General features: G+C 38.7%; 1 protein-coding gene across 3 annotated transcripts in view; it reads right to left on the reverse strand.

Annotated features, from left to right (window-relative positions):
* INTS9 (integrator complex subunit 9) overlaps positions 1–26708 on the reverse strand; it is a 115777-nt gene that overhangs the window by 74221 nt on the left and 14848 nt on the right. For 2 of the 3 annotated variants that reach the window (XM_081237007.1, XM_081237005.1), the window contains exons 2-3: positions 9369–9496; positions 1583–1643 (exon numbers count right to left, since the gene is read on the reverse strand). In XM_081237007.1, coding sequence (XP_081093133.1) covers positions 1583–1643; positions 9369–9496 — 189 coding nt within the window. The remainder of the gene's footprint in view (positions 1–1582; positions 1644–9368; positions 9497–26708) is intronic. The other variant, XM_081237006.1, reaches the window with a different exon arrangement.

The following is a 26708-nucleotide window of genomic DNA, read 5'->3' on the forward strand; positions in this document are numbered from 1 at the left end:
GTAATGGGATGCTTCTGAGCCTTTCTCAAGGAACAGTGATTAACAGCCCGCAGAGAGTTAGGCTGAAATTTCATCAGGTGCACAGATTCTTGATTGTCACATAATTTTTACAGTTAGCTATGAGGGAAATCTGGTTTCAAATCATGCATTTGGCTTGCACTCGAGGTTGGGGTGTAGGTACAGGAATTAATTCTGTAAAAAGAGCACCTCTTTATTTAACAATACCGATTACAAGAAGGAAATGCCTTATTCAATTCAGATGGATCATTTTAAGGATCCTTACACTTATTCATTCTTTCAATTCTGAAACTAGGGAGAGGAAGAATGATTTGGAGGCCTAAGAATGGCATGGATAAGCTTTACAGTTTTTAATCTTCCTTTACCCTCTGATTTTTTTCAGGAGAAAATTTGACTAGATTATAGTTTTTACATTTTTTTGTATCTCTGGTCTCTCATGTGTACATTAAATGCCTAAAAACTGATCTGAGGAAGGAATTACTGTGAAGATAATCTAATGTTAAAAACTTAATAGCCTTGAAAAAAAAAGTAATTTGAGTCATTTACTTTAGGCCAAGTTAGTGATTAAAGTCATAATAGGACCCCAAATCCTAGATTCCTAGAACTATGTTCTTTTCTCACAACCTACAGGAGTGTCCACTCCAGGCTACCAGGATTACAGATCATAGTCTGGAAGGCCCTTTGTTCATATTTACCTGAAAACATGCTTCCCTCCCACTCCTCCAAGAGCACACTGCTCGGCAGTTAAACACTCAGCTCCTCAGTCTGTTCTCCACATGGCAGCCAAAGCGGTCTGAGCAGAGGAAGACACTGCCTGCTGCAACCCTCTGTGGCCTCTCATCACCCAAAGAATAAGACTCAGACTTTTTACAAAGCCCTAGCTGATTTGACCCCGACAGAGCAGTTTAAAACTCACAATGTTTGGGGGTGGGGGTTAAAGTTATTAAAAAAAAAAAAAGTTCACTCCTTACAGGTGGAGAGTCAGTATAGCCTCAAAATGAAATGAGCTAGGGACTTCCCTGGTGGTCCAGTGGTTGGGGCTTCGCCTTCCGATGGGGGGCGGGGGTGCGGGGTGCAGGGTGCGGGTTCGGTCCCTGGTCAGGGAGCTGGGATCCCACATGCCTCGGGGCCAAAAAACCAAGAAAAGGCAGTATTGTAACCAATTCAATAGCGACTTTGGGGATGGTCCACATCAAAAGAAAATCTTTAAAAAAAAAAAAAAAAAGAAGAAATGCGCTAGATGGAATTCTCTAATAAGCATCACCACTGAAACTCTCATTGCAATTCTAGAAATAATAGTTTTCTTTTCGTGGTGATAAAATGTATTTGCAGCAGAAGTTCTTAGATTTTACACATGAGAAAACTGGATCTGTACCTGAACACTGAGACTCCTTAAAAGGCTCTTAAAAACAATAATTACCAAGCACTGAAGACTTTACATGGGGTTTTTCAGGGAGAAGACACAGGGGAAAACATGAGCCCATCAGTCACATTATTATCGGGTGGCTCCGGTATGACAAGATGGCTTTCCAGTGGGTGTAGATACGCTTCAGCTAATCATTACCTTGTCCAAGAAAGCATTTCCATCCTTTAGGGACCAGCCAGGAAGATTAGACAGCCTGGGACTGCAAAACAAAAGATTAAATTATCCTAAATAGATTATAATCCTCAGTGATTTCACGGTGACTGTACTGGCTCCATAAAGTGAAAAACAGTTTGGAATTACTGGCAGCAATGCCTACCCAAAATACTAATCAAAAAGATGAAAAATAACCATGTGGTATCAAGCTTAAGAATTAGTGGCAATGGAACATTAAAAAGCCAAATAGTTTTGCGCTAAATTGGGAAAATTAAAAGAATGCTATGCAGAATGATAAAGAGAAAAAAGAATGATGAGACACTAGAGCATTGTACAGTTTTCCCATCACTGGCCCTGACTTCACCTTGCTTGCGTTTGACCACAAGCCTGAGGGGAAGGCCGAATGGGACCATTATATTGTGGATGACAAAACAGACTCAGAGGGGTCACGTGTCTGACAAGAGCACTTAAGCTGCCTACCAGCCAGAATTCACCACAAATAAAAATCTGAATTCTGCTCGAGTCCACCTTCTGGATTCATTGCTTATAAATGAATTAGTCAACTTGTTACCTGTGGCTTGAGTTTCCAATTCTGGAAAATGAAGCTAGTTTTCCTAAGTGTTATGAAATACATACCTAAGTGAGTAATTTCTAGAAGGTGAGGTTAATTTCACATATACATTACATTAAAGAAGTCTGAATCAGAAGTCATTCACTCTGGTTAAGCTCAGGGTTTAACTGTGTGCTACTGGTTGACCAGAAGAATTATACTGGAGGTTGAAAATGCAAATAACTCAGGAGAAAAAAAAAATGTTGGTAAAAAGAAAAACTTAACGATCAAGGTGATATATGAAGAAAAGCACACAGAAGTACAAGTTGGATGGCAAAAGGATTTTAGCACTTCAACACAAAATTAGTCTGAAGTAAAAATTAAAGGCAAAGTATGGGCGTGGGACTAAAAGACTCTATAATCAGAAACCAAGTTAACGTATAGTACTGAATCCTCTCTCTAAAATAAGTTTATCAAATTCTGACTTTGTAATTAGGTGGTAGGTACGAAAGTCAAATTGAAACATAGATATGTGAATATTTGTCAATCTTCTAGGAAAGATTAAAAACCTGAATAAAATATACATGCATCTAATTTTAGAAAAAAGTGAGAATTTAAGGGGTAACTTTTAATTTTGACATAATTACTAGCTCATAGAAAAGCTGCTAAGAATGTAAGTACAATGATGTCCCGCATACCCTTTGCCTAGATTCTCTGTTTACATTTTGCCTTTATTAATCAAAAAGTGAGAATTTTTGGATTTCATTCTTGAGAATGAAAATTACTACTAGGAGAATCAAGTTAGGTTGGCATAAATTATACCTGAAAAACTTTTTTTAAAACTCTGGGAGCTTTCCCAGAAAAATACTCTATTACCATTAGCTGTTTAATTCCCATCTCATTTCATAGTCACGTATATACCTTCACTTATAGACTTCTTACTTCTTAAAAAATATTATTTACTATCAGATCTGATTAAAAAACCAAGCATTCTAATAAAAGTGTAAAGACAAGACAATCTGAATACTGTTCTCATTTCATGCACACTAACTCTCTAAAAGAAGTTGTAAAAATATCCACTTCCCTTTACAAAGAGAACTGGATCCAAGGACATGCATCCTGTCTATTCTCAAACGGACACACACAAGTCAACCTCCAAATTACAGATGACTGATTCAACTAGTTTTGTCCTCAACAAGTGAGTAGAAATGGTACACTGCTTATGGGACTTCCCTGGTGGTCCAGTGGTTAGGACTCTGCACTCCCAATGTAGGGGGCCCAGGTTTGATCCCTGGTCAGGGAACTAGATCCCGCATGCTGCAACTAACAGCCTGCATGCTGCAACTAAACAAAAAAGATCCCGCGTGCCACAACTAAGACCTGGCGCAGCAAAATTAAAAAACAAAAAAAAGAAATGGTATACTGCTTATCAAAAAAATTTTTTTAAGAAGTAAAAATTCCAGGTATTGTGGTTTTAACTCTTGCTAAACATTTTTTATAATGTCAAAGCCTTCTATGAAATATCTGTAGTTATTCTGGATTTAAGAAATTGCTAGTAGATGGTACTGAATGCTCAAAGGAGAGCAAGACCACGTTATAACAACAGTGCCAAAGATAAAGGGGCACACAAATGTGTCATCAGATGGCAAATGGATGCTGACTACAGAGATGAAAATATTTTGTTACTGGGGTCCAACAAGTTAATGACTAAACCATGAAGAGTTAGTAAACTTTAAGCTACCAAAGGGAAAGAGATTTATTACTTTGTCCCTAATGATTACAGAATTTGAGAGGGAACAGGAGTTACAAGGTGAAGACAAAGAGGGCGATTTTCCAGAAACAGGGACAGGAAACAACCTCATCATTTGGTGAAGTACTGAAGGAGGACAAGGTATTCATCTTCACTCATTCATTAATGAACCTTGATTTATGCGTCGAGTACTCAGATGCTGGTGATACGACCATGAGCAAAACGCGCCTGTCCGCCTGAGGGGTTAGGGAAGACAGACCGATCGAGTAGTCACACAGAGAACAAGCTGTGTCGAATGATGAGGCACCACGAAGTCTCCTAACAAGGGACTGGGCTAGGCAGCATCAAGACTTCCTGGAGTCTCTGAAGAACGAGCTGACATCTGGATGGTAGCAGAGTCAAGGGGAAACTGTGTCAAGGGGCAGGGTTTGGAGGGAATAAAGAAAGAAGGCAGCTACAAGGCCCAGGACTTTCCTCCAACCACTCTCACCAGGCTTTGGCATGGATATCTTAAAAAAAAAAGGTTATCCAAATGAAATTTCAAGGAGGGTCCTATATACACCCTCCCCCTCATCCAACTAAAATGCCTTCTCTCTGTCCTTCCCATATAGAAACTGGAGTCATAAATGATCTGAGAAAGGAGCTCCTCCTAAATAGGCTAAAGGAAGGTGGGTTCAGGGAGGGGTGAAGAACCTTCCTGGCTGAAGGAACAATCTGTGTGACTGCTCCCAGGCAGGAGATAAGACTTCTTTGAAACTGAAAGAAAAGAAAGAGCAAGATACTAGAAGAGAGGCATAAAGCCTAATGTACCAAGACAGACTTGGTATTTATCCTAACAGCAATGGAGGGGACTTCGCTGGCGGCACAGTGGTTAAGAATCTGCCTGTCAATGCAGGGAACACAGGTTTGAGCCCTGGTCTGGGAAGATCCCATATGCCGCGGAGCAACTAAGCCTGTGTGCCACAACTACTGAGCCCGCATGCCACAACTACTGAGCCCGCATGCCACAACTACTGAAGCCCGCCCGCCTAGAGCCCGTGCTCTGCAACAAGAGAAGCCACTGCAATGAGAAGCCCGGGCACCGCAACGAAGAGTAGCCCCTGCTCGCCGCAACTAGAGAAAGCCTGCGCACAGCAACGGAGACCCAATGCAGCCAAAAATAATAAATAAATAAATTTAAAAACAATGGAAAAACCACTGAAAGGTCTTAAACAGGTGAAAGACGAGATTAGATCTGTATTTCTAAAAGGTGATTTTGGAGAAAATTGACATCAAGTGCCTTCTGATAACACGTACCATCATTTGTGTGGTATTCCTACTGAAAATAGTAACCCCAACCTAATTATGAGGAAACGTGAGACAAACCCATATTGAAAGATGTTATATAAAATAATTGACCTGCACTCCTAAAAATGGCAAGGTCATGAAAGACACAGCGACTGTGAAACTCTTCCAGATTAAAGGAGATTAAAGACGTGACCAAATTCAATGTGTGATCTGGATTGGATCCTAGACCAGTAAGTTATTTTTCTTTTTTGCTCTGAAAGGCATTACAGTGAAATATGAACTGGTATAACTTGGGAAATGTAAATAAGGTACACAGCTCAGATACTAGTATAGTATCGACGTCAAGTTAACTGATTTTCTTTATTGTACTGTGGTTATGTAAGAGAATGTCCTTCTTCTTATAAGACAGGCATGTAAGTATTTAGGTGGCAAAGGAGCATGGTGTCTATCTTTCAAATGGGTCAGAAAAAACTACATGTGTATGTAATATAAAGAGGCAGTGATAAAGCAAATGTGATAAAATGTTAGTAACTGGTAAGAGTAACTAGGAATTGTCTGTAACTATTCTTGCAACTTTTCCATAAATCTGAAGCAATTTCACAGTAAAAAGTTACACAAAAAGAAGACTCTGGATTCAGACAGGGGCAAGAACAGAATTGAAGAAACTGGTTAGGAGGCTTTACCAGTAATGCCTGTAAAAGAGGATGATGACTACCACAGTAGCACTTAAGAGAAGTAACTGGATTCTAGAGCTATCTAGAAGGTAAAAATGACAATGCTTAATGAAAGGTTGGATGTGGGAAGTGAGGAAGGGGGCGTCTAAGTGAACTCCCAGCTCTCTGGCTTTTTTAACAGGGTGCCATTCCCTAAGATAGGGCAGCATGGGGGGAAACCAGGTCTGGGAGGGTGTACTCTCCTCTTCGGGACCAAGTCTAATCTTTTTTTTTTTTTTTTTTTTTTCTTTTTGCGGTATGCGGGCCTCTCACTGTTGTGGCCCCTCCCGTTGCAGAGCACAGGCTCCGGACGCACAGGCCCAGAGGCCATGGCTCACGGGCCCAGCCGCTCCGCGGCATATGGGATCCTCCCAGACCGGGGCACGAACCCGTATCCCCTGCATCGGCAGGCGGACTCCCAACCACTGCGCCACCAGGGAGGCCCCCAAGTCTAATCTTAAACTCAGTTTGGGGTATGGTGAGTTCTGAAGTGCTTTCAAAGGCACATCCGAGGAGAGAAACCGAGTAGGCATTTTGGATTTATGAATGTGGAACTCACACGTGGAACTTAGCTAAAAACACACATTTGTAAGTTATTGTCTGGATGGTTATCGAGGCCCTGAGCATTTATTTTTTTATTTTATTTTAAAAAATTTATTTATTTTTGGCTGAGTTGGGTCTTTGCTGCTGCACGTGGGCTTTCCCTACTTGCAGCGAGTGGGGGCTACTCTTCATTGCGGTGCGCATGCTTCTCATTGCGGTGGCTTCTCTTGCTGCGGAGCACAGGCTCTAGGTACGAGGGCCTAAGTAGCTGTGGCACACAGGCTTAGTTGCTCTGCGGCACGTGGGATCTTCCTGGACCAGGGCTTGAACCCGTGTCCCTGCCTTGGCAGGCGGATTCTTAACCACTGCGCCACCAGGGAAGTCCCTCTGAGCATTTATTAAATTCTCTTGGTGGAGCCTCTGTGGCCAAGCACTGAATACTAAAGAATTCTCATGTGTGATGGCCAGTTAGAGGAAAATGAATCTCCGAAGTAGATAGAAGAGAAAGATTCAGAGAAGTAACGAAAACCAGAATTGCATTATCGTGGAGGAGAGTGATGCTGAATGGCTAAGGAGGGTGAGGATGACAAATGCGTATTCTAGCTAATGGTGTGGAAGTCATTTGTGATTTACCGAAAGATGTTCTGGTGTGGGCAAAGCAGACTGGGAAGGAGTTAGGAATGCTGAAGGGGAAAGTGGGGTTGAGAGAAGGTTAAAAAGATTTTTTTTTTTTTTTTTTTTACATCTTAAGTTAGAAGTGAGCGTAATTCAATGGGAAGGACTGAGTCAAGATGGAAAGATTCAAGGTAAAGGAAAGATTACAATAGCGAAATGATGCAGAAGGAGAGAAGGGGTGAAATCCAGAGAAGACAAGGGATTCATTCCTATGACAAATATTTACGGAGCAGCTACTGCAAGCCAAGAACTCTTTCAGGCACTGGGGATACAGTGGAGAGCAAACAAAATCTCTGCCTTATAAAACTTACCTTTTAGTGGAGAAGAAAGACAATATATAAACCAAGTATATATATATATGATGTAATGAGAAGTGCTCTGAAGACAAGTAAAGCAGGATGAGGGGACAGAGAGGGATGGGGGATACTATTTTAGCCAAGTGGACCTCCGAGGTTTCTGGCCTGAGCAAATGAAGACACTTTTTGTAAGGAACTGCCATGGGCTGCTAATCATCCCATTAGTATAACCTCCCTTTGAGAGAAAAACAATGACAAGGGGAAGAGAGAATAGAAGTGGATTCTGTATTCACTTGAGAATACAGAATTAGGTAAAGACAGGAACGAACAGGAAAGGGAAAACATGTAGCTAGGACTGTCTGCCCAACTCAGGTTTTGAACACCTAGATGATTCATGACCCTGCAGAGCATGTAGGCCCCCTTTTGGGAACCCTCAGCATACCCCGTATTTTGTTTTCTTTAGTAATTATCACAAGTATATAGCTGTTTTTTGTACCACAAGTATAATTAAATCTTCAACTGTGTAATTCTTTCTCCCCTGACAGACTATAAATTCCATGAGGAAAGAAAAGTTGTCTTGTTCATGTCTGTATCCCCTGGTCTAGGACACTGCAGATTCTTAACACCAAGTGAATGAACATTTTAAGCTTTGGAAGGAAATAGACAATGATATCAGGCTATTTTAATAAAAAACATGCAGTCATTTTTGTTGAGAAATATATATGACACCTATAGTCCCTAAATCAACTCTAAATACATTTTATTTTTCCCTTCTGGATAATATTTATGGATGGTAAAAGTATTTCTAAGTGCTGGATGTGATTATAACTGAATTTTATCAGCTATGCATAAAACGTAATCTGGAATTAACTCTGACCTTGTCCCCATCACCTTACTGTATCCCTTATCTCAGAAAAAAGTCAATCGTTGATATTTTTTTTTTCTTTGCGGTATGCGGGCCTCTCACTGTTGTGGCCCCTCCCGCTGCGGAGCACAGGCTCCGGACACGCAGGCTCAGCGACCATGGCTCACGGGCCCAGCCGCTCCGCGGCATGTGGGATCCTCCTGGACCAGGGCACGAACCCGTGTCCCCTGCATCAGCAGGCGGACTCTCAACCACTGAGCCACCAGGGAAGCCCCAATCGTTGATTTTTAATTATACTTTTCCTAGATGGTTCACGGGGTTATCATTATGAATGGTCATTGCACACAGTGAAGTCTTCAGCAGTGAATGAGATACGTTAGATGGTTTAACTAGCTCGTTATGCTTTTAAGCTCTTAAATCTGCTTTAGATAGCTTTTCTGTCTCCCCTCCTTCATGCGGTATCACTTTTTGCTGCTGGGAGTATATCGGCTTCTAAAAGTTACCCACTCCTTTTAAAAGTGCTGCTTCTAAATAACAGCAAGCTGGAAAACCAATCTCCTAGACAAGGTCTTAGTAAGAGTAAACAGTGCTGCCCGTAGGCCTGGGGTAATCTGTTTACTTTAAAACATGGACTTTGGCTTCATGTAAGATTCTATGATATCTACAGCTGACTAGTATGAAAATAATGCATAGATACCTATCAAAAAGAAATGTCAGGCTCTATGATATCAAGGCCCTGCAAAGGCAGTTAAATGATTCTAAAATTCAATTCGTGGGGCTCATCAGTTGACCATTTATCAGCTCCTACATGAATTAGCAAGAAAGATGAAATATATATGACCTCACTTGCACTGAGTAGTTGCAGGAACATTTAACAGAGGCTCAGAAGAAGTTATAATAAAGAAGTCAATCAATAAATCAATACAACACTTTCCATCAACCCAGCCAAAGGAAATTATTTTGATGAAGAACACTTTTAAGGGAACAAAGTAAACTTAGGACAACACACAAGGTAGTGGTCATCTTGATGCTACTGTGTACCATTTTTCAGCAAACCAAAGCTCATTTCGTCTCAGATGCATCAGCACATACCTTTGAACAAGTGGCAAAGGAAGGAAATTGAGGGTGGAAGTCATGTCCAGTCCACAGTCCAGCATAATGGTGGTTGATTTGAATTTGAGCACATTGCATGGTAAGGTTGGGTGCCCTGACAGGCAATACTGAAAAACAAACAAACAAACAAATCATTTTTGTCAATAATCAGTTACAGAAAAAGCCTACAAAATAAAGTGAATTAAATAAAGCTGATCATCTTCTCTCATTACAGCACCGTGTAAATTCAGCTAACTTTCTATATGGCTTCCTCCCTTTTACAGCACTGGATACCACTTCCCCTAGCATTCAGCATCCTCAAAAATCTCAGATCATACCCAGTTCTTTGCGGGGTACCAACTTACACCTCAGGCAAGTAGAGTTTTGGAGGGGCCAAGGTTATTCTAAACAGAAGGTTTCCTGGCTGTAGTTTTCTGTTCCACTCTCACATGACACTTGCAAATTCCCACTATCCTGTCAGACCTAAGTACTGTGTAAAGTCAATAAAATTCTAAGCTGGAACCTCAAACTGTGCTACAGGTTAGGTTTGCTCCTCTGTAAATAAGTCGGGTGACTTTCCTCCAAGAGGAGATGCTTGGGAAGGGTTAACAAAGCATCAGTAAGGAGGTGATGGCTCAGCCTTGTCAGAAGAAAAGACTCCAAAGGACAAGTGACTTCCCTGACGTGCAGACACTGGGCAGGAGTGAGGGACACCCATTCCCAACCGATCAAGAGCCTCTTGCCTGTGGCCGCAGTCCTCAGAAGTCAAAGGGGCACGAGCCACAAAGGCGTATTCAGAGGGGAGTGATGAGGCAAACCAGCACACTGACCTCAAACATCCCTCAGGTCCTCCTCAGTGGAGTGGGGATGACAGATACGCCACACTGAAAATTATTTACATGGGATGGACCCTGTGTCACCTTTCAGAATTCGACTGCGGTTCTGAAGACAAAGAATGAAAGAAGAGGGAAAAGACCTTTGCTCCCACTTCTCTCGTCTTCACTCCGTAGAAGCCTCCCTTGAACAGCAAAGCCCAGAAGATGGAGGGGTCAATGGTTCCCATCTCCTGATAGACACATTCTTTCGGATTTAAGCAAAGTCAGGGTAGCGCGACATCAGTGTTTGCCCCCACACGGCCACCGCAGTGCATGCCAAGTCTTCGCGGCTCGTTGGTTCTGTCACTGGATAAATTTCCTAGTTTTCTCCAGAAGACATTACAGGAACTGATGAGTTTTTAAAACTGCAGGTTCTAAAAGGTCAGGAGCCAAGAAATTGTGAGTATTTTGCAACCTTCTTTTTTGGCCGCACTGCATGGCCGCACTGTATGGCTTGTGGGATCTTAGTTCCCCGAGCAGGGATCGAACCCATAGCCCCTCACTGGAAGCGCAGAGCCCTACCCACTGGACTGCCAGGCAAGTCCCTTGCGAGCTTCTTTATTCCAAGTTTGTGAAAGATAATTATATTTCCCAATCCATAATCACAACTCGTGGCCTGAAAGGGTACACGGTTACTTACAATGAAAACAGTAACAAAAAAAATACTAAAAAGTCCAGGAAGCATGATTTGGGTAATTATTCTTTACCTAAGTTCATTCTTTGATAGGTATCAGAACTACGGGAAAAATTTCCCTACTAATCAAGGCAGAGCTATTCCTACCCCACCCTTCTCCATCTGGTTCCCTATTGCTAGCTTGGTCTTTACCCCATCTAAGAATTACGTATTTGTTCAAGAAGAACTATCTCAAAATGAACACAAACCACCCTGTTAAACCTGCCCCAAACATGACAGAGGACTTTCCTATATTTCTCCTTTATAAAGAAAAAAATCAGATACTCAGAAAAACCTAAAAAGAAAATAACTGAAATGTATATAATGGTTATTTCTGGGTTTAAAGATTATGGTGTAATTTTCTCCTTTCAGCTTTCTGCATTTTCCAAACGTTTGACAATGAGCATTTACCATACTTTTATAATCAGAAAAAAAATATGATTAAAACAAAACTGAAAATTTAGCCAGTCACACTGGATGACAAAATCTTTTTCATCTTCATCTTTAAATCATGGATAACAAGTTGCCACAGAAGACAGAAGATGGACATGTAAAAGCTTCTGCTCAAAAGATTTCAGGCAAAGGAAGTTTGCCAACAGACTCTACATTTGCTCCTATCGTCCAAGGATAAAGAAAGGTGAGGAACACTTTATAAGGGCCATAACTGAATGGGAGAAACATTTTCAGAGCGTCTACTGAAAGAGTGCCAGACCTTGATCTCACTAGCTCCAATTTTATGGATCAGGAAATTGAGTTTTACACAGTTTGAGGGGCTTGTCTGAGAAGAGACAGCCAAAGACACACAGCAAGGTCTCCTGACTCCATAGATCCTACTTGTGCTTCCCAAAGTGCACTTCTCACTTTGTAGGTCAACTCAGTCTGCTGAGACACAGAGTAACTGTCACCAGTAAATGAGGCACCTGGCAAGGTTCCCGAAGTTTCCCTGGCTCCAGTGGTGCTCTTTGCACGTTTCTAATATGCTGCCTACAGTCACCAAGCAGATTATAATCTAGCGGGAGTTAGGGACTAATACACAAAAACATTAAGTAATCATGTGATTTTAATTTTGCAATTAGAAATATGACAGAAAATTTGAAAAATACCAGAAAGAAAAATATTACCCACAGCATTTCTACAGTCTCTGTCTTTCTTCATATTTGTAAAAGCTATAATTTTAGTGCACCTATTGCTCTGTATGCTGCTTTTAAGATTCATGGCTGTGTTTTGTCTATGTTGCATATCACTTCATTTTATTGGCTGCCTAAGTAAATATACCATCACTTGTTTAATTATTCTCTTACTGTTGAACATTTAGGGTTGCTTTCAGTTGCTTTATTACAAACATGGCTGTGGTGATAACTTTAATGCTCAAGGCTTTTTCCATATTGGACTGTTTCTTCATAGGATTCCCAGAAGTGGCATTAACTAGGTCAAAAAATATGAGCATTTTATGGCTTTTGAAATATGCTGCCAAAATGCTTTCCAAAAAAGGCTGCGCCTATTTACAATGTCATCAGGAATATAGCAGAAGATCTGTTTCACTGCTTATTCCCATCAGCATTATGGTCAAAACCATCTAGAATCTACACCAAAATGCCTCTATAATGTTAGTACATGTTAGTAGCAGCTATCTAGGAGCAATTAAATGGCCCTAAACAGGAAATCAACTACTTGATAAATGAATTAATTTTGAGAGGCAGTTTGAAGAAATGATTTAAAGCAGGGAGTCTGAAGTAAGACTGCCTAGGCTCAAATCTTGGTTGTGCTCATTACTGTGTGATTTGGGGAAGTTACTTAACTTCGCCAAGATTGAGCTTCCTTATCTGTAGGATGCAGTAATAGAAGTTACCCTCCTAAAGTTGTGAGGACTAAATGAATAGATACAGAACCTGACACATAGTATGTGCTCATTGTTGCTATAGTTATAAAATCATTAAGAGGCTGAAGAGGTCACCTAAATTTTTTTGGGGGGGCACCTAAATTTACAGGATTTTAGAGAAGAAATTCTATTCTCTGTGGCATTCACTAATGTTTTAGACATCTGTGTATCTCATAAGACTAGGTAAAGTGAATGATTTTACAAATATTTTTCTATTGCTAGTTTTCCCTCCAGGAAGATACAGTTACTACTGAGTACAGAAGCGAATATTGTAGCCAACGTAAGGTTTTACAATTTTTATTTTTTCTAGCTTAATAAGCACACAGCAGTGCTTTCATGTTAATTTTATTTCTACTTAATAACAAAGCTGCAGATTTTTCTGTGTAATAATTTATTATCTATATTTCCTCATGTGCCTGTTGATTTCTTTTTACCACTGAATAAATCTGGTTTCAGAACTTATATATGCTTAACATATATAGGCATTGTTTATATTTTTGGGTAAAAATTTTTATCAGTTATACTTAGTACATATATTTCTCATTCTCTTACGTTCATTTTAAAAAGTTTTATTATGGAAAATTTCAAACATACAAGTAAGCAAAATTAGTACAGGAAACTCCCATTACTCAGATTTAACAACTATCCATATTCTGCCTTTCTCTTTGTTGCTTTCCTTTTGATGCTAACACACTTCTGAGGAATAGCTATTATGTTGACAAACCAATCTGATCTCTGAAAATACTGTTTTCATAAATAGTCCTAAATTGATCTCTTATGCACAACTGGGACAAAAACATGAGTCCATTTTCCTAAATGTCCTTGCAGAATTCATTAAAGGCAACTCCCTTCACCTTTAACTTATCCTTGGTTTTCAACACCTGAGTCCTTTAGTAGTTTGAATATATTTCTGAAATCTCTATTCTGTCCACTGTTTTTTTGTTTTTGTTTTTCGTTTTCACCTCAATGCTGTAACGTTTTTACTTTGTAATAATTGAAAATAAGCTAGAATGACTAGACTTCAATTCTAAAAAAAAGTTTTTCTAAGGATGTAAATGGAAGCTGCATTTAATCTATATATTTAGTGAATGCTGCCATTTTTACTATACAATAAAATTTCTCTGAACCAGGAGCAATGCACTGCTTTCTCTTTTATTAATTTTATTTTTTCTTCCTTTACAGTTTAAAATGTTGTATTCCTTTAGCTCATAACCAACAAGTCAATTATCATTAACATAAATATATGTTTGCTTTTCAATTTCTATTTAATTTCTGCTCTGAGTTTTATTGTTCTATTTCAAGTTTTATCTGTTATACTTTTTAAATTTCTGCAGTTGGATGTGTAGCTGATTAAAATACGCATTCAGGCTACATATAGCTCTGTAAGTGATGCTCTGGATACATTTTACAAGTTTACATTGTGTTTTCAATTTACCCATTTCTAAATACAATGAAATTTCTATTGTGATTTCTACTTTGAGCTACAAAAGAACTGTGTGTTGTGTGTGTGTGTGTTTGGTTTAACTTCCAAATATAAAGGTGAAATGGTTATCTTTTGGTTACGGATTTCTAATTTTCTTGTGGGCAGGGAACAGATTTTATAATACTTTTTTGATATTTATTGAAACTTGCTTTGTAAGTCTACACTGTGAATAGCTATTTTTACAAATGATCCAGTGTGCATGAAAATTGGAAATATATAATCTAATTGTTGTATACAGAGCAGATTATTATCTTATCTAAATCTCCTATATCCTTACCTACTTTGAGTCTTAGGAGAGAAGAAACTGGCAATTTCTTTTTGTAATTCTGTCATATTTTGCTTTATACACCTTGAGGCTATATTGCTAGGTACATAATGGTCAGGATTAATACTAGTGCATGGTTTACCATTATGTAATGCTCTTTGTCTTATGATCTATTTCTAGATTTATTTCTAAATAATATAGCTATACCAATTTTTCCTTCAGTCAACAGTCCTGTTTTTTTAAATGAAATTTTACACATATACACACACAGTTAAAAATGAATCACCAGGGCTTCCCTGGTGGCGCAGTGGTTGAGAGTCCGCCTGCCGATGCAGGGGACGCGGGTTTGTGACCCGGTCCGGGAAGATCCCACATGCTGCAGAGCAGCTAGGCCCGTGAGCCATGGCCGCTGAGCCTGAACGTCCGGAGCCTGTGCTCCGCAACGGGAGAGGCCACAACAGTGAGAGGCCCGCGTAATGCAAAAAAACCAACCAAACAAACAACAAAAGAAATGAATCACCAATTTGAGAGGCAACTACTTTTGACTCTTACAGCTATTTCTTTTAGTTACCTCTGTATTTCTCAATAATATTGTTATCCTGTTATTTCCTGAGTTCTCGAATTTTAGTTGTTACTGATTTTTTTCTACTATGGAAGCTATTTACAAACAGATGAAACCTTGCTATGGTCCGTAACCAAGATATGTACAAAAGGATTCCCTATCACATTTGAAGCAATGCACATGAAGGCAACTGCCAAATTCCTTGGACTGGATAAAAGAAATTTAAAAGGAAAGAGAAGTTTGTGTAACAGATTCATGTACTGATCAACACCATCATTAAAGCAACTTGTCATGGTTCAATTCTCAGTGTTGCTTTTTCCCTCAGTGCTATGTAAATAAAAGAAAGATATGTCCTAACAATAGTACTGTAGAGTCAATGAATTATTTTACACTATTTTTCACAGTTAATGATTATTGACCATCATCTTAACCAATTTCTTTGTTCACCAATCCTTCTTGCATCCCATTTCTTGGGTTCAATTCCCTTTTCCCTGAAATACATCCTTTAGTCTACTTCCTTTAAACGGTGTTCAAAAGGTAAACTCTTAGCCATTATTAGTCTGGAAATTTCTTAATTTTGAATTTACTCAACAGTGATGGTGGTGGAATTATAGGGTAGCAAATTACCTTAGAACGGTAAAAATACTAATCCAACTGTCTTATGGCATCTAACATAGCTGATGAGAAATCTGCTGCCAGTCTAACTGGTAATCCCTTATAGGTTGCTATTAAAATCTATTTGCCATTGATGTTTTGATCTTTCATTAAGATGTACATTGGTATGAATTTCTTTTTTGGGGGGGGATTATACTTCTAACATATAAAGACTCATCTTTGACAACTGTGAAAAACACTGTCAGTCTTTATCATCTTGAATACCATTTCTCCTCCATTCTTCCTAGTTTCTACTAGTGGAATGCCTATTAAATATTCATTGTAATGTTTCATTTTACTCTCTGTCTCTGTAACTAAATTATCCTTTCATATTTTGCTTTTTTAGCCCTGTACAGTGCATTCTGGATACTTTCCTCAGCTCTATCCTAATTTGCTAATTGTTTCTTATTTATGTCAAGTCTGCTATTTAACTCAACTTTTCAATGACTGCTTTTCATTTCTAGAAGTTCTCTTTAAAAAATAGCATCTTGCTCTTTTCATAGGTTTGATATCTTCGTATATGTCTGATCATTTTAACGTTTTAATTTTAGAATCTCCATCAGATTGTACAATTGTCTGAAGTTCTTGGGAGTCTTGTTATGTTTGCTGATTCTAACTCATGGTGGATTTCATTACTGTTGTTTTAAAATTCTGGATGGTGAGCCCATCTTTGGTGGGGCCACATCTGTGGGAATTCTATGTAGAACAGGTTGAGGCAGGTCCCCAAGAAATATCTTGAGATCAATCTTTAAGTTGATTTCTCAGCTTGAATGTTCATACTTATAGGGGAGCATACAAATCAGACTTTCACACTCTCAAAGCACTGGCACAAGCTCCTTGCACAATCTTCCTTATTGACCTCTTAAGCAAGCAAATGGTATTTTTCGAGTACTCCTTTCATACGTAGCTCTTGGGGGTTTCTGGTTACTGATTTTTTTTTTTTTTTGCGGTACGCGGGCCTCTCACTGCTGTGGCCTCTCCCGTTGCGGAGCACAGGCTCCGGACGCGCAGGCTCAGCAGCCGTGGCTCACGGGCCTAGCCGCTCCGCGGCATGTGGGATCTTCCCAGACCCGGGCACGAACCCGTGTCCCCTGCATCGGCAGGCGGACTCTCAACCACTGCACCACCAGGGAAGCCCCTGGTTACTGATTTTGAAATGTTTTTCTGAATATTACAACTATTACTAAGAAGACTCATATTATGACCACAGATTTCAGCAAATCTAACACTTAAAAAAGCTGCTATGAACACAAAATGACAACCAGCCAATCTAGCCTCACAGAAATCTTCAAAAGCAGTATGAATTACTGTAAACTTCAGAAAAAAAAGAAAAAACCACAAACCACAAAACAACAACACAAGAATTTTGCAAATCAACTATATCTCATAAAAAAAATAAAAAATAAAGAATTTGGCAAGTTAGTACATTTGGTAAACTTGGCAATTTCATCATATGGCAAATTCAATTTTAGTGACTTGCCTTTGAGAAATATTTGTCTGTCTTTTGCAGAAAGAACCATGGACTAAAACATCATATATGTTCTTCTCTTTCCTAGTCTTATTTAAAATAATTATAATATACATAGTTATTACGATATGGTATTTATTAAATGTCAGGCACTCCACAAGAACTTTACATTTAATTCCTTTAATCCTCCCAGGAACGCTATGAGGTAGGAACTATATTCCCATTTTACAGAGGAAAAAAATGAAGCACAGAAATTATGAGGTCCCGAAGCTGAAAAGGCTGTGCTAGGACTTGAACTCAGGCGAATGAGATCCAGAGAGAGTACACTTCACCACCACAGCATGCTATGCTACACAGAGAGAAAGGAATTGTCAGAGACTAAGAAAAATTTGCAGAGATGATGTGCTCTAAAAGGCCATACTTTGAGTTGATAAGAATATAGACTGAATTTATAAGCTAGTGAACAAAGAAAATTAGTTAGCTGGCTAATATAAGGTAAAGCAAAGATTAAATTATTAAATATGTCTGCAATCCCTCATAAGCAGTAATTTTCTTTTGTTGAGTTTTCCCTTCCATTCAAAAAAAGAAACAAAAAAAAAGGTGATAAGATTCTCTCACTCTAAAGCAGTTTTACTGCTGAAACTAACTTTTTTTTTTTTTTTTGGCGGTACGCGGGGCCTCTCACTGCTGTGGCCTCTCCCGTCGCGGAGCACAGGCTCCAGACGCGCAGGCTCAGCGGCCATGGCTCACGGGCCCAGCTGCTCCGTGGCACGCGGGACCCTCCCGGACCGGGGCACGAACCCACGTCCCCTGCATCGGCAGGTGGACTCTCAACCACTGCACCACCAGGGAGGCCCTGAAACTACCTTTAAATATCTGTAATGTAACCTATAACCTTTAGGTTGAGTTAATGCCAAAAGCTCTTTAATCTTGTTCAGGAGAATTGTACACACTATAAAGGAACTTTTTTTTACAGGTAAGAGTGTTAATGAAGTAAGTTGTAAATGACATCACCATTTTTTTCCTGTTTTTCTCCTTTTTCTATTTAATCAACACATATATTCACTGTGGAGACCTATGAGCAGAGAAAAGAGGTTCAGTTTTCTTTTCTCTCTGGCAGTGGAATAGACTTTGGTTCTTTCTGATTCAAATATAACATTAAAAAGATATGTCTAGGGCTTCCCTGGTGGCGCAGTGGTTGAGAGTCTGCCTACCGATGCAGGAGACACGGGTTCGTGCCCCAGTCCGGGAAGATCCCACATGCTGCGGAGCGGCTGGGCCCGTGAGCCATGGCCACTGAGCCTGCGCGTCCGGAGCCTGTGCTCCACAATGGGAGAGGCCACAACAGTGAGAGGCCCGCATACCACAAAAACAAAAAAAAAAAAAAAAAAAAAAAAAAAAAAAAAAAAAGATATGTCTAGCAAATTGATTTTTATGTAATGCTTTTGCTTCCTGGCACAACATTAGAAAACCTATCAGCATAATTCACACATAAATGAATACAGGGAAAAACAAATCTTAAAAGATTCCAAAAATGTATTTAAAAAACTCAACATCAATTCAAAGGCAAAAACTCTTACCAAACTATAAACAGAAAAATATTTCTTTAATCTGATAAAGGGTTCTAACCAAATCCTACATCATAGTTGATGATGAAGCATAAGAAACAGTTCCCTGAACGTCAAGAACAAAAGGATACCCACTATGACTGCTTAAATTTAATACTATACTGGAAATGATATATAATGCAATAAGACAAGAAAAATAAAGGATGAAATGATTAGAAGTGGAGAAATAAAATGTCATTGTCCACAGATGATATTATTAGAAGACATTCTGAAGGAAACCTATTACAACTAATAGGAGAGTTCATCAAGATTGCTAGATAGAAAAAATCAATGTACAAAAATTGAGTTCTTACATGCCAGCCATGAACGATCAGTAAAAGTAGTAAGAATTAAAATGAGAATACCATTCATATGGCAAAAATTAAATTATCATAAAATAAAAAAGTATAAAATCATATAAAAACTTTAAAAAACCTATAAAACTCTCCTTAAAAATAAGGTTAATTGGAAAGGAAAATAAACTGTTGTTAAAAATAGAAATAAATAGGTGAGAGAGATTAAGAGGTTCAAACTTCCAGATGCAAAATTAATGAGTCATGGGTTTGAAATATACAGTGTGGAGAATATAATCAATAATTATGTAATAGCTTTGTATGGTGACAGATGGTACTAGACTTATCATGGTGATCATTTTGAAATATACAGAAATACTGAATTCCTATGTTGTGTAATGGGAACTAATAGTTATACGTCAATTATACTTCAAAACAAACAAACTAATAGAAAAAAGGGATCAAATCTGTGGTTACCAGAGGTGGGGGTGGGGGGAGGAGGAACTGGATGAAGGTGGTCAAAAGGTACAAACTTCCAGTTATAAGATAAGTAAGTACTAGGAATATAATGTATAACATGATAAATATAATTAACACTGCTCTATGTTATATATGAAAGCTGATAAGAGAGTAAATCCTAAGAGTTCTCATCACAAGGAAAAAAATTTTTTTCTATTTCTTTAACTTTATACCTATATGAAATGATCAGTGTTCACTAAATTTACTGTGGTCATCATCTTGTGATATATGTAAGCTAAATCATTATGCTGTACACCCTAAACTGATACAGTGCTGTATGTCAATTATATCTCATTAAAACTTGAAGAAAAAAGGTAAAAAAAAAAGGGAAACTTAGCTGAAAAAAAAAAGACTGAGGTAAATAAAAGGTGAGAGAATTCATTGCCAACAGACTGTGTTACAAAAATGTTAAGGAAGTTCTTTAGAAAGAAGGATTATTATAATAGAATCTATAAAAAAAAAGAACTCTGAAAATGGTGAAAATAAATGAAAATATAAAAAGCTACTTTTCTTTTAAAAATTGTTTAAAAACATAATTAACTGTCTAAAGGAAAAATGGTAACAACATATTGTGGAATTTATAACATGTATAAAAATAAAATGTGTGAGCATCACAGCACAAAGAATGGGAGGGCGGACTTGGAAGTACACTGTTGTAAGGTTCTTACATTATAGGTGAAGTGAGCCAATTCCTTAAAATAAATCTCTCTACCAAAAAAAAAAAATCAGTTCTCACTAATCTACTTTTTATGGAAATTAAGAATCATATGAGGGCTTCCCTGGTGGCGCAGTGGTTGAGAATCTGCCTGCCAATGCAGGGGACACAGGTTCGAGCCCTGGTCTGGGAAGATCCCACATGCCGCGGAGCAACTAGGTCCGTGAGCCACAACTACTGAGCCTGCGAGTCTGGAGCTTGTGCTCCGCAACAAGAGAGGCAGTGACAGTGAGAGGCCCGCACACTGCGATGAAGAGTGGCCCCCGCTCGTCGCAACTAGAGAAAGCCCACGCACAGAAACGAAGACCCAACACAGCCAAAAATAAATAAATACATTAATTAAATTAAAAAAAAAGAATCATGTGAAAGAGTCAAGGGCTATGATTAGCTAAAAAATATTAAAGAACAATGATTAGAGAAGATTTAAGTTTTCTGGTATTACAACTTACTATAATGTAATTAACAGTAGGATGTTGCACTAAGATAGCTAATGGAACAACGGAAAAGGAATAAACAGTCCAGAAAAGAGGCACATACATGTCTAGGACATATGATAAAAGTACCATTGTCAACATATGGTGCTGGGAAAGTTTGTAACCCATTTGGAAAAAATTATTTCACACCACACACAAAAATTAATTCCAGATGACTTAAATACTTAAGATATGAAGACAAAAGCTTTACAACTTGTATTGAAAAATAAAACAAAAAGAGGAAAATACCTTATCACTCTGGGATAGTGGAGAATTTCTTAACAGACAAGAAGCACAAACTATAAGACAAAGATTCATATATTTGACTATGGTACTTTGAAAATCTTCAAAAGACACCATTAACAGAGTGAAAACACAAGCCAGAGATTGAGAGAAGATATTTCCATTATGTGTTATTAAAAAAAGCATTGGGAACCTATTCAGTATAAAAAGCTCGTACAAATCAACAATAAAAAGATTTAAAAACTCAACAGAAATGGACTTCCCTGGCAGCCCAGTGGTTAAGACTCCACGCTTCCACTGCAGGGGGCATGGGTTGGATCCCTGGCATGCTGCGCGGTGCAACCAAAAAGAAAAAAAACCAAAAACCAAAAAAACCCAACAGAATGGGAAAACGAGAGTGGTCAAAAAATAAAGATATAAAGAACTCAGTATCATTAGAATCAAGGACATGCAAAATAAGACAATAATTGATAGGCTAAATAAGACAATTTAGTTAGGCTAAAATTAGACTAATAATACAATGTATTGGAAATATGTAGTCAAAATGTAGTACAAATTGGTACAATCATTCTGGAGGATAATTTGGCAATACCTAATAATACTGAATATTACACACACCTTAACATATACTAAACTAATAAAAGCATATATGGGTATGATACACGTCACCTTGAAGAAAGTAGTAACCTCTGGAGAGGGAGGAAAAGTAAAGGTTGGGGATCTTAGCTTTAGATACAACTTATGTCAAAAGCAGGGAGGGGAGGAAGGAGATCTGATCTAAAAAAAAAAAACAAAAAAACAAAGGTAAACTATTAACATCTATTTAATGTTAGTAATGAGGCCAAGAGTGTCTTTTCTGTACGGTTATCAGACACCTCTCCGCAGACATTAGAATTATGTAACTACACCTTTCCTACTATTGTCAAAATTTGTAGCGCTCTTTTCCTTATGACAAAAGTCTCATGGTACAAAAATAAAATCTAAGAGATCTTAATGGATATTTTAGTATTAGTATAGCATTTGCTAGGTATACTTGTGAATTTTCAAGGAACTACAAATGATAATAGTTCAGGATTTTCATTTTGATACTATATTTGTCCTGATGCAAAGTGAACAACACAACTACTGACATGGCAATGGAAATGAAACAAAGTGAGACCGCTACTTCATGATTCAACAAGGTATTGTCTTGGAGGAAGGAAGGAAACAAAAATAACTCCAGATTTTGTCTAAATTTTTGATATTACGTTAGTAACTTTAATAAACTCCTTGATGCTTTCTAGTGTTATGCAGTTTGGCAAAACACTTCTCTAACAAGACTCAGCAAAGCTTTTTAATTTTATGAGAAGATTTTCAAATGATATTGATAATTATCTAATTACCAGAAATGTTATATTAATGCTAGTTATATTTATAAAACATACATATTCATAAAAATACACATCAAAGCTGACACTTGAAAGGGAATTCTAAAAATAAAAGTAGACCCTTGCTTAGAAAGGAGTAGGAATTGAAAATATCATTGTATGAATTACCTTCACTAACAATAAGACTTATCGACAAATATTTTCTATCCAATATTTAATTAGCTCTTACCCCAAAACTGAGTGAAGTAAATACTATCGATACCAGTTCAGTTGTCAAGGCCCAAGGTCACCCAGTTAATAACAAACTGATTTTGCACTCAAACGAGTACAAGTTCCAAATACTTTCTCTTAAATCATTCCACTAATATGTCAGAAAGAAGAAAAACTATAACAGTGTATTATACTAAGAGCAACAGATTTGATATGGATAGGATAGTTGGATAGAAAAAAAAATCCAAGAATCTTAGCAATAAAAGTGACTATAGTTTTTTCTAGTCATCTTTTCTAACTTCTCTCTCAATATTGTTTCCCTGTTGAACCACTACCTAACCCCTGTTAGGTTACTTCTAAGACAGACAGCTTGGAACAGACCAAGAAGGGAGAGCATTCAGTTAGTAGTTAATTAAGACTGCCGACAGTCACTTCCATATCCCTGAGAAGTTGTATGCTAGTATATTTTAACATTTTAAAAATGTGGCATTTCCTAATGATAGTCATTTAAAAAACAACAACAACAATTTGACTTGTTAAGGTGGGGGAAGTGAATTGACTTTTTTTTTAAATTAATTCATTTATTTTGGGCTGCGTTGGGTCTTCAATGCTGTGCACGGGCTTTCTCTAGTTGACCGGGGGCTACTCTTCCTTGCGGTGCTCGGGCTTCTCATTGCCGTGGCTTCTCTTGTTGAGGAGCATGGGCTCTAGAGCACAGGCTTCAGTAGTTGTGGCACACGGGCTTGGCTGCTCCGTGGCATGTGGGATCTTCCCGGATCGGGGCTCAAACCCGTGTCCCCCGCATTGGCAGGCGGATTCTTAACCACTGTGCTGCCTGGGGAGTCCCTAACTTTTCTTTTAAAAAAAATTAATTAATTAATTCATTTATTTATTTGTCTGCGCTGGGTCTTAGTTGCGGCATGCGGGATCTTTAGTTGTGGCATATGGGAATCTTTCAGTTGTGGCATGCAGGCTCTTAGTTGTGGCATGTGGGATCCCTGGCCAGGGATCGAACCTGGGCCCCCTTCATTGGGAGCACAGAATCTTAACCACTGGACCACCAGGGAAGTCCCATGATAAAGTCATTTTAAGTTTTCTTTTTTAAATTTAGTTTTAGTTAGATCTTCTGTTTTTCTTTTAGCGGTACGCGGGCCTCTCACTGCTGTGGCCTCTCCCACTGCGGAGCACAGGCTCCAGACGCTCAGGCTCAGCAGGCATGGCTCACGGGCCCAGCTGCTCCGTGGCATGTGGGATCCTTCCGGACCGGGGCATGAACCTGTGTCCCCTGCATGGGCAGGCGGACTCTCAACCACTGCGCAATCAGGGAAGCCCCTAGTTAGATCTTCTGAACATACTTAAAATTTCCTCAATAACTGAATCAAGTATCAGCTTTTAATTTAAAGTTTAATTAATTAAAATAAAATAGAATTTTAAATTCTATTGTTTAATAGTCGCATGCAACTGAAGGATACTGTATAGGATAGGGCAATTCTAGAAAAAAAGAGGGAAAGTTAGGCAAAGATTTCTTAGATTAGATAAAGAACAAGAACATGAAAAGAAAACCTATAAACTGAACTTAATCAAAATTTAAAACTTCTTCAAACGACACCCTTAAAACGAAAGGTAACTCAGAGATTGGGAGAAAATATTTACAAAACACGTATCTGATAAAGAACTTGAAAACAGAAAATTAAAAAGAATTCTTACAACTCCAGCCAAAGTAAAAAAACAAATAAATTGGGCTTCCCTCATGGCGCAGCAGTTAAGAATCCGCCTGCCAATGCAGGGGACACGGGTTTGAGCCCTGGTCCAGGAAGATCCCACATACCGTGAAGCAACTAAGCCCGTGCGCCACAACTACTGGGCCTGTGTTCTAGAGCCCGTGAGCCACAACTACTGAGCCCGTGTGCCACAACTACTGAAGCCCGAGCGCCTAGAGCCTGCGCTCCGCAATAAGAAGCCACTGCAATGAGAAGCAACTGCATTGCAACAAAGAGTAGCCCCCGCTCGCCACAACTAGAGAAAGCCTGCGTACAGCAACAAAGACCCAACACAGCCAAAAATAAATAAATAAATTCATTAAAAAAAAACAAATAAATTCAATGTTAATACAGGAAGGTAGTTCCCTGACCCTTGATTTCAAATTTTTGTGTTTATCAGAAGAGCCTCATTCTTCCTCATTGATTGATTTTATGATACATAAATGTAACGATTTTTAACTTAGAAAATAAATTCACACTAATAAAGTATCATTTTTATCTGTTTTATAAAAAAAGAATTCTTACAACTCAACAACAGCACAAACAATGCAATAAAAATGGGTAAAATATGTGAGGAGGCATTCGCTGAAGAAGACATATGGATGGCAAATGAAGAGATGCTAAACATGAGTCCTTAGAGAAGTATCAATTACAACCACAGTGAGGTACCACTACAGTCTTACAAGAAGCGTCAAAACTAAAGACTGGCGAGTGCTGGCAAGGATGCAGTGCAACTGGAAATCTCGAACGCTACCAGTATAATGCTTTTGAGAGTCATCCTTGTTGTTGCATGTATCAATAGTCCACTTCTTTTTATTGCTAAGAAGTATTCCATTGTATGGATGTACCATAGATGTTTATTGATAACATCCACAAGCTGATGGATATTTGGGTTGTTGTTTTCAGTTTTTGACAATTATGAATAAAGCTGCCATAAATATTCACATACAGATTTTTGTAGAGGCATACAATTTCATTTCCCTTGGGTAAATATTTAAGAGTGGAATTGCTAGGCTATATATGTTTCACCTTTTAAGAAACTACCGAACTGTTTTCCAAAGTGAAAATTTATTTTTAGCTTAAATAAACCAGAGTCAGATCTTACTGCTGAGCTGTACACCATAGCATCCAACATCTCCTTTAACCTAGTCATAAAGCATTAGTTCTAACTCTGTCTCTAAATTAGTGTTAATCCAAACGAATCCCTAAATTCTTTGGGCCTCAAATTTCTTCATCTGAAGAGACTTGACTAGATTCTTTCTCTTTCTCTCTTTCTTTCTCTCTCTTCCCCTCCCCCCTCTCCTTCCTTCCTTTCCTTTCCCTTCCTTCCTTCCTCTTTCTTTCTCTCTCTCTCTTTCTTTCCTTCCTCCCTCCCTCCTCCCTCCCTCCCTCCTCCCTCCCTTCCTTTCTTTCTTTCACTGCACCATGGGGTATGCGGGATCTTAGTTCCCCAACCAGGGATAGAACCTGTTACCCCTGCAGTAGAAGCGTGGATTCTTAACCACTGGGCCGCCAGGGTAGTCCCAACTAGATTATTTCTAAGCTCTCTTTTAACACAAAAATATTGTCTCTCATTATTCTATCATTTCACTGGGTCAACCAAAACTCTTTGGTCTTTTATATAACCAGTCAAGACGTATCTATGCCACTGTGTTCTTTTACAACTAGCTCTATGCAAATAAGAAATTACATGATTTATAAGATGGAAGGAATTCTAAGATAATCTAGCCCAAATACCTCTTTTATAAATGAGGAACCAAGCTCTTCCAAGGCTTGTGAACTTTTCTCTGCACCTACACACCTGAGTATACATATTTACCGCCATCGATAACTATAGCTTGCTAGGAGACACGCCATGCCCTAACAGGGTGTTTAAGAAGATTCTTAGTGTGGCAGGGAAGGGGAAAGCACACTCTGTGGAGAATCCCTGCCTGATACCACAGCATCCTGAGTGAAACCGGCTTCCACTGAGCCAAATCTGCCTAATTTGGAACTATTACCCCTGCTAAGAATTTTGGGCCAGGCTCTCCAACACTCAGAGATTTCTATAAATACATTTCAATTTTATTTGGTAATCTTTCACTTTCTTCCACTTTGTCTCTTGATTCTATCTTGCAGGAGGGCTGTTAAAGGTGCCAATCGCACTCACTGTCACACTGACTACACAGCTGGATAAAATAGAGGGATAATTTTCCACTTGAGCAGCAAATCTCTAGCATGCATGGTGAACACAGAGAAGCCACTTTCTGGTTGGAGTGTGGCTAAACATCACCCACAGCTGGGTAACTGACACT

The sequence above is a fragment of the Mesoplodon bidens genome, assembly GCF_964165515.1.
Source record: "Mesoplodon bidens genome assembly, chromosome: 6".
Lineage (NCBI taxonomy): Eukaryota > Metazoa > Chordata > Mammalia > Artiodactyla > Ziphiidae > Mesoplodon > Mesoplodon bidens.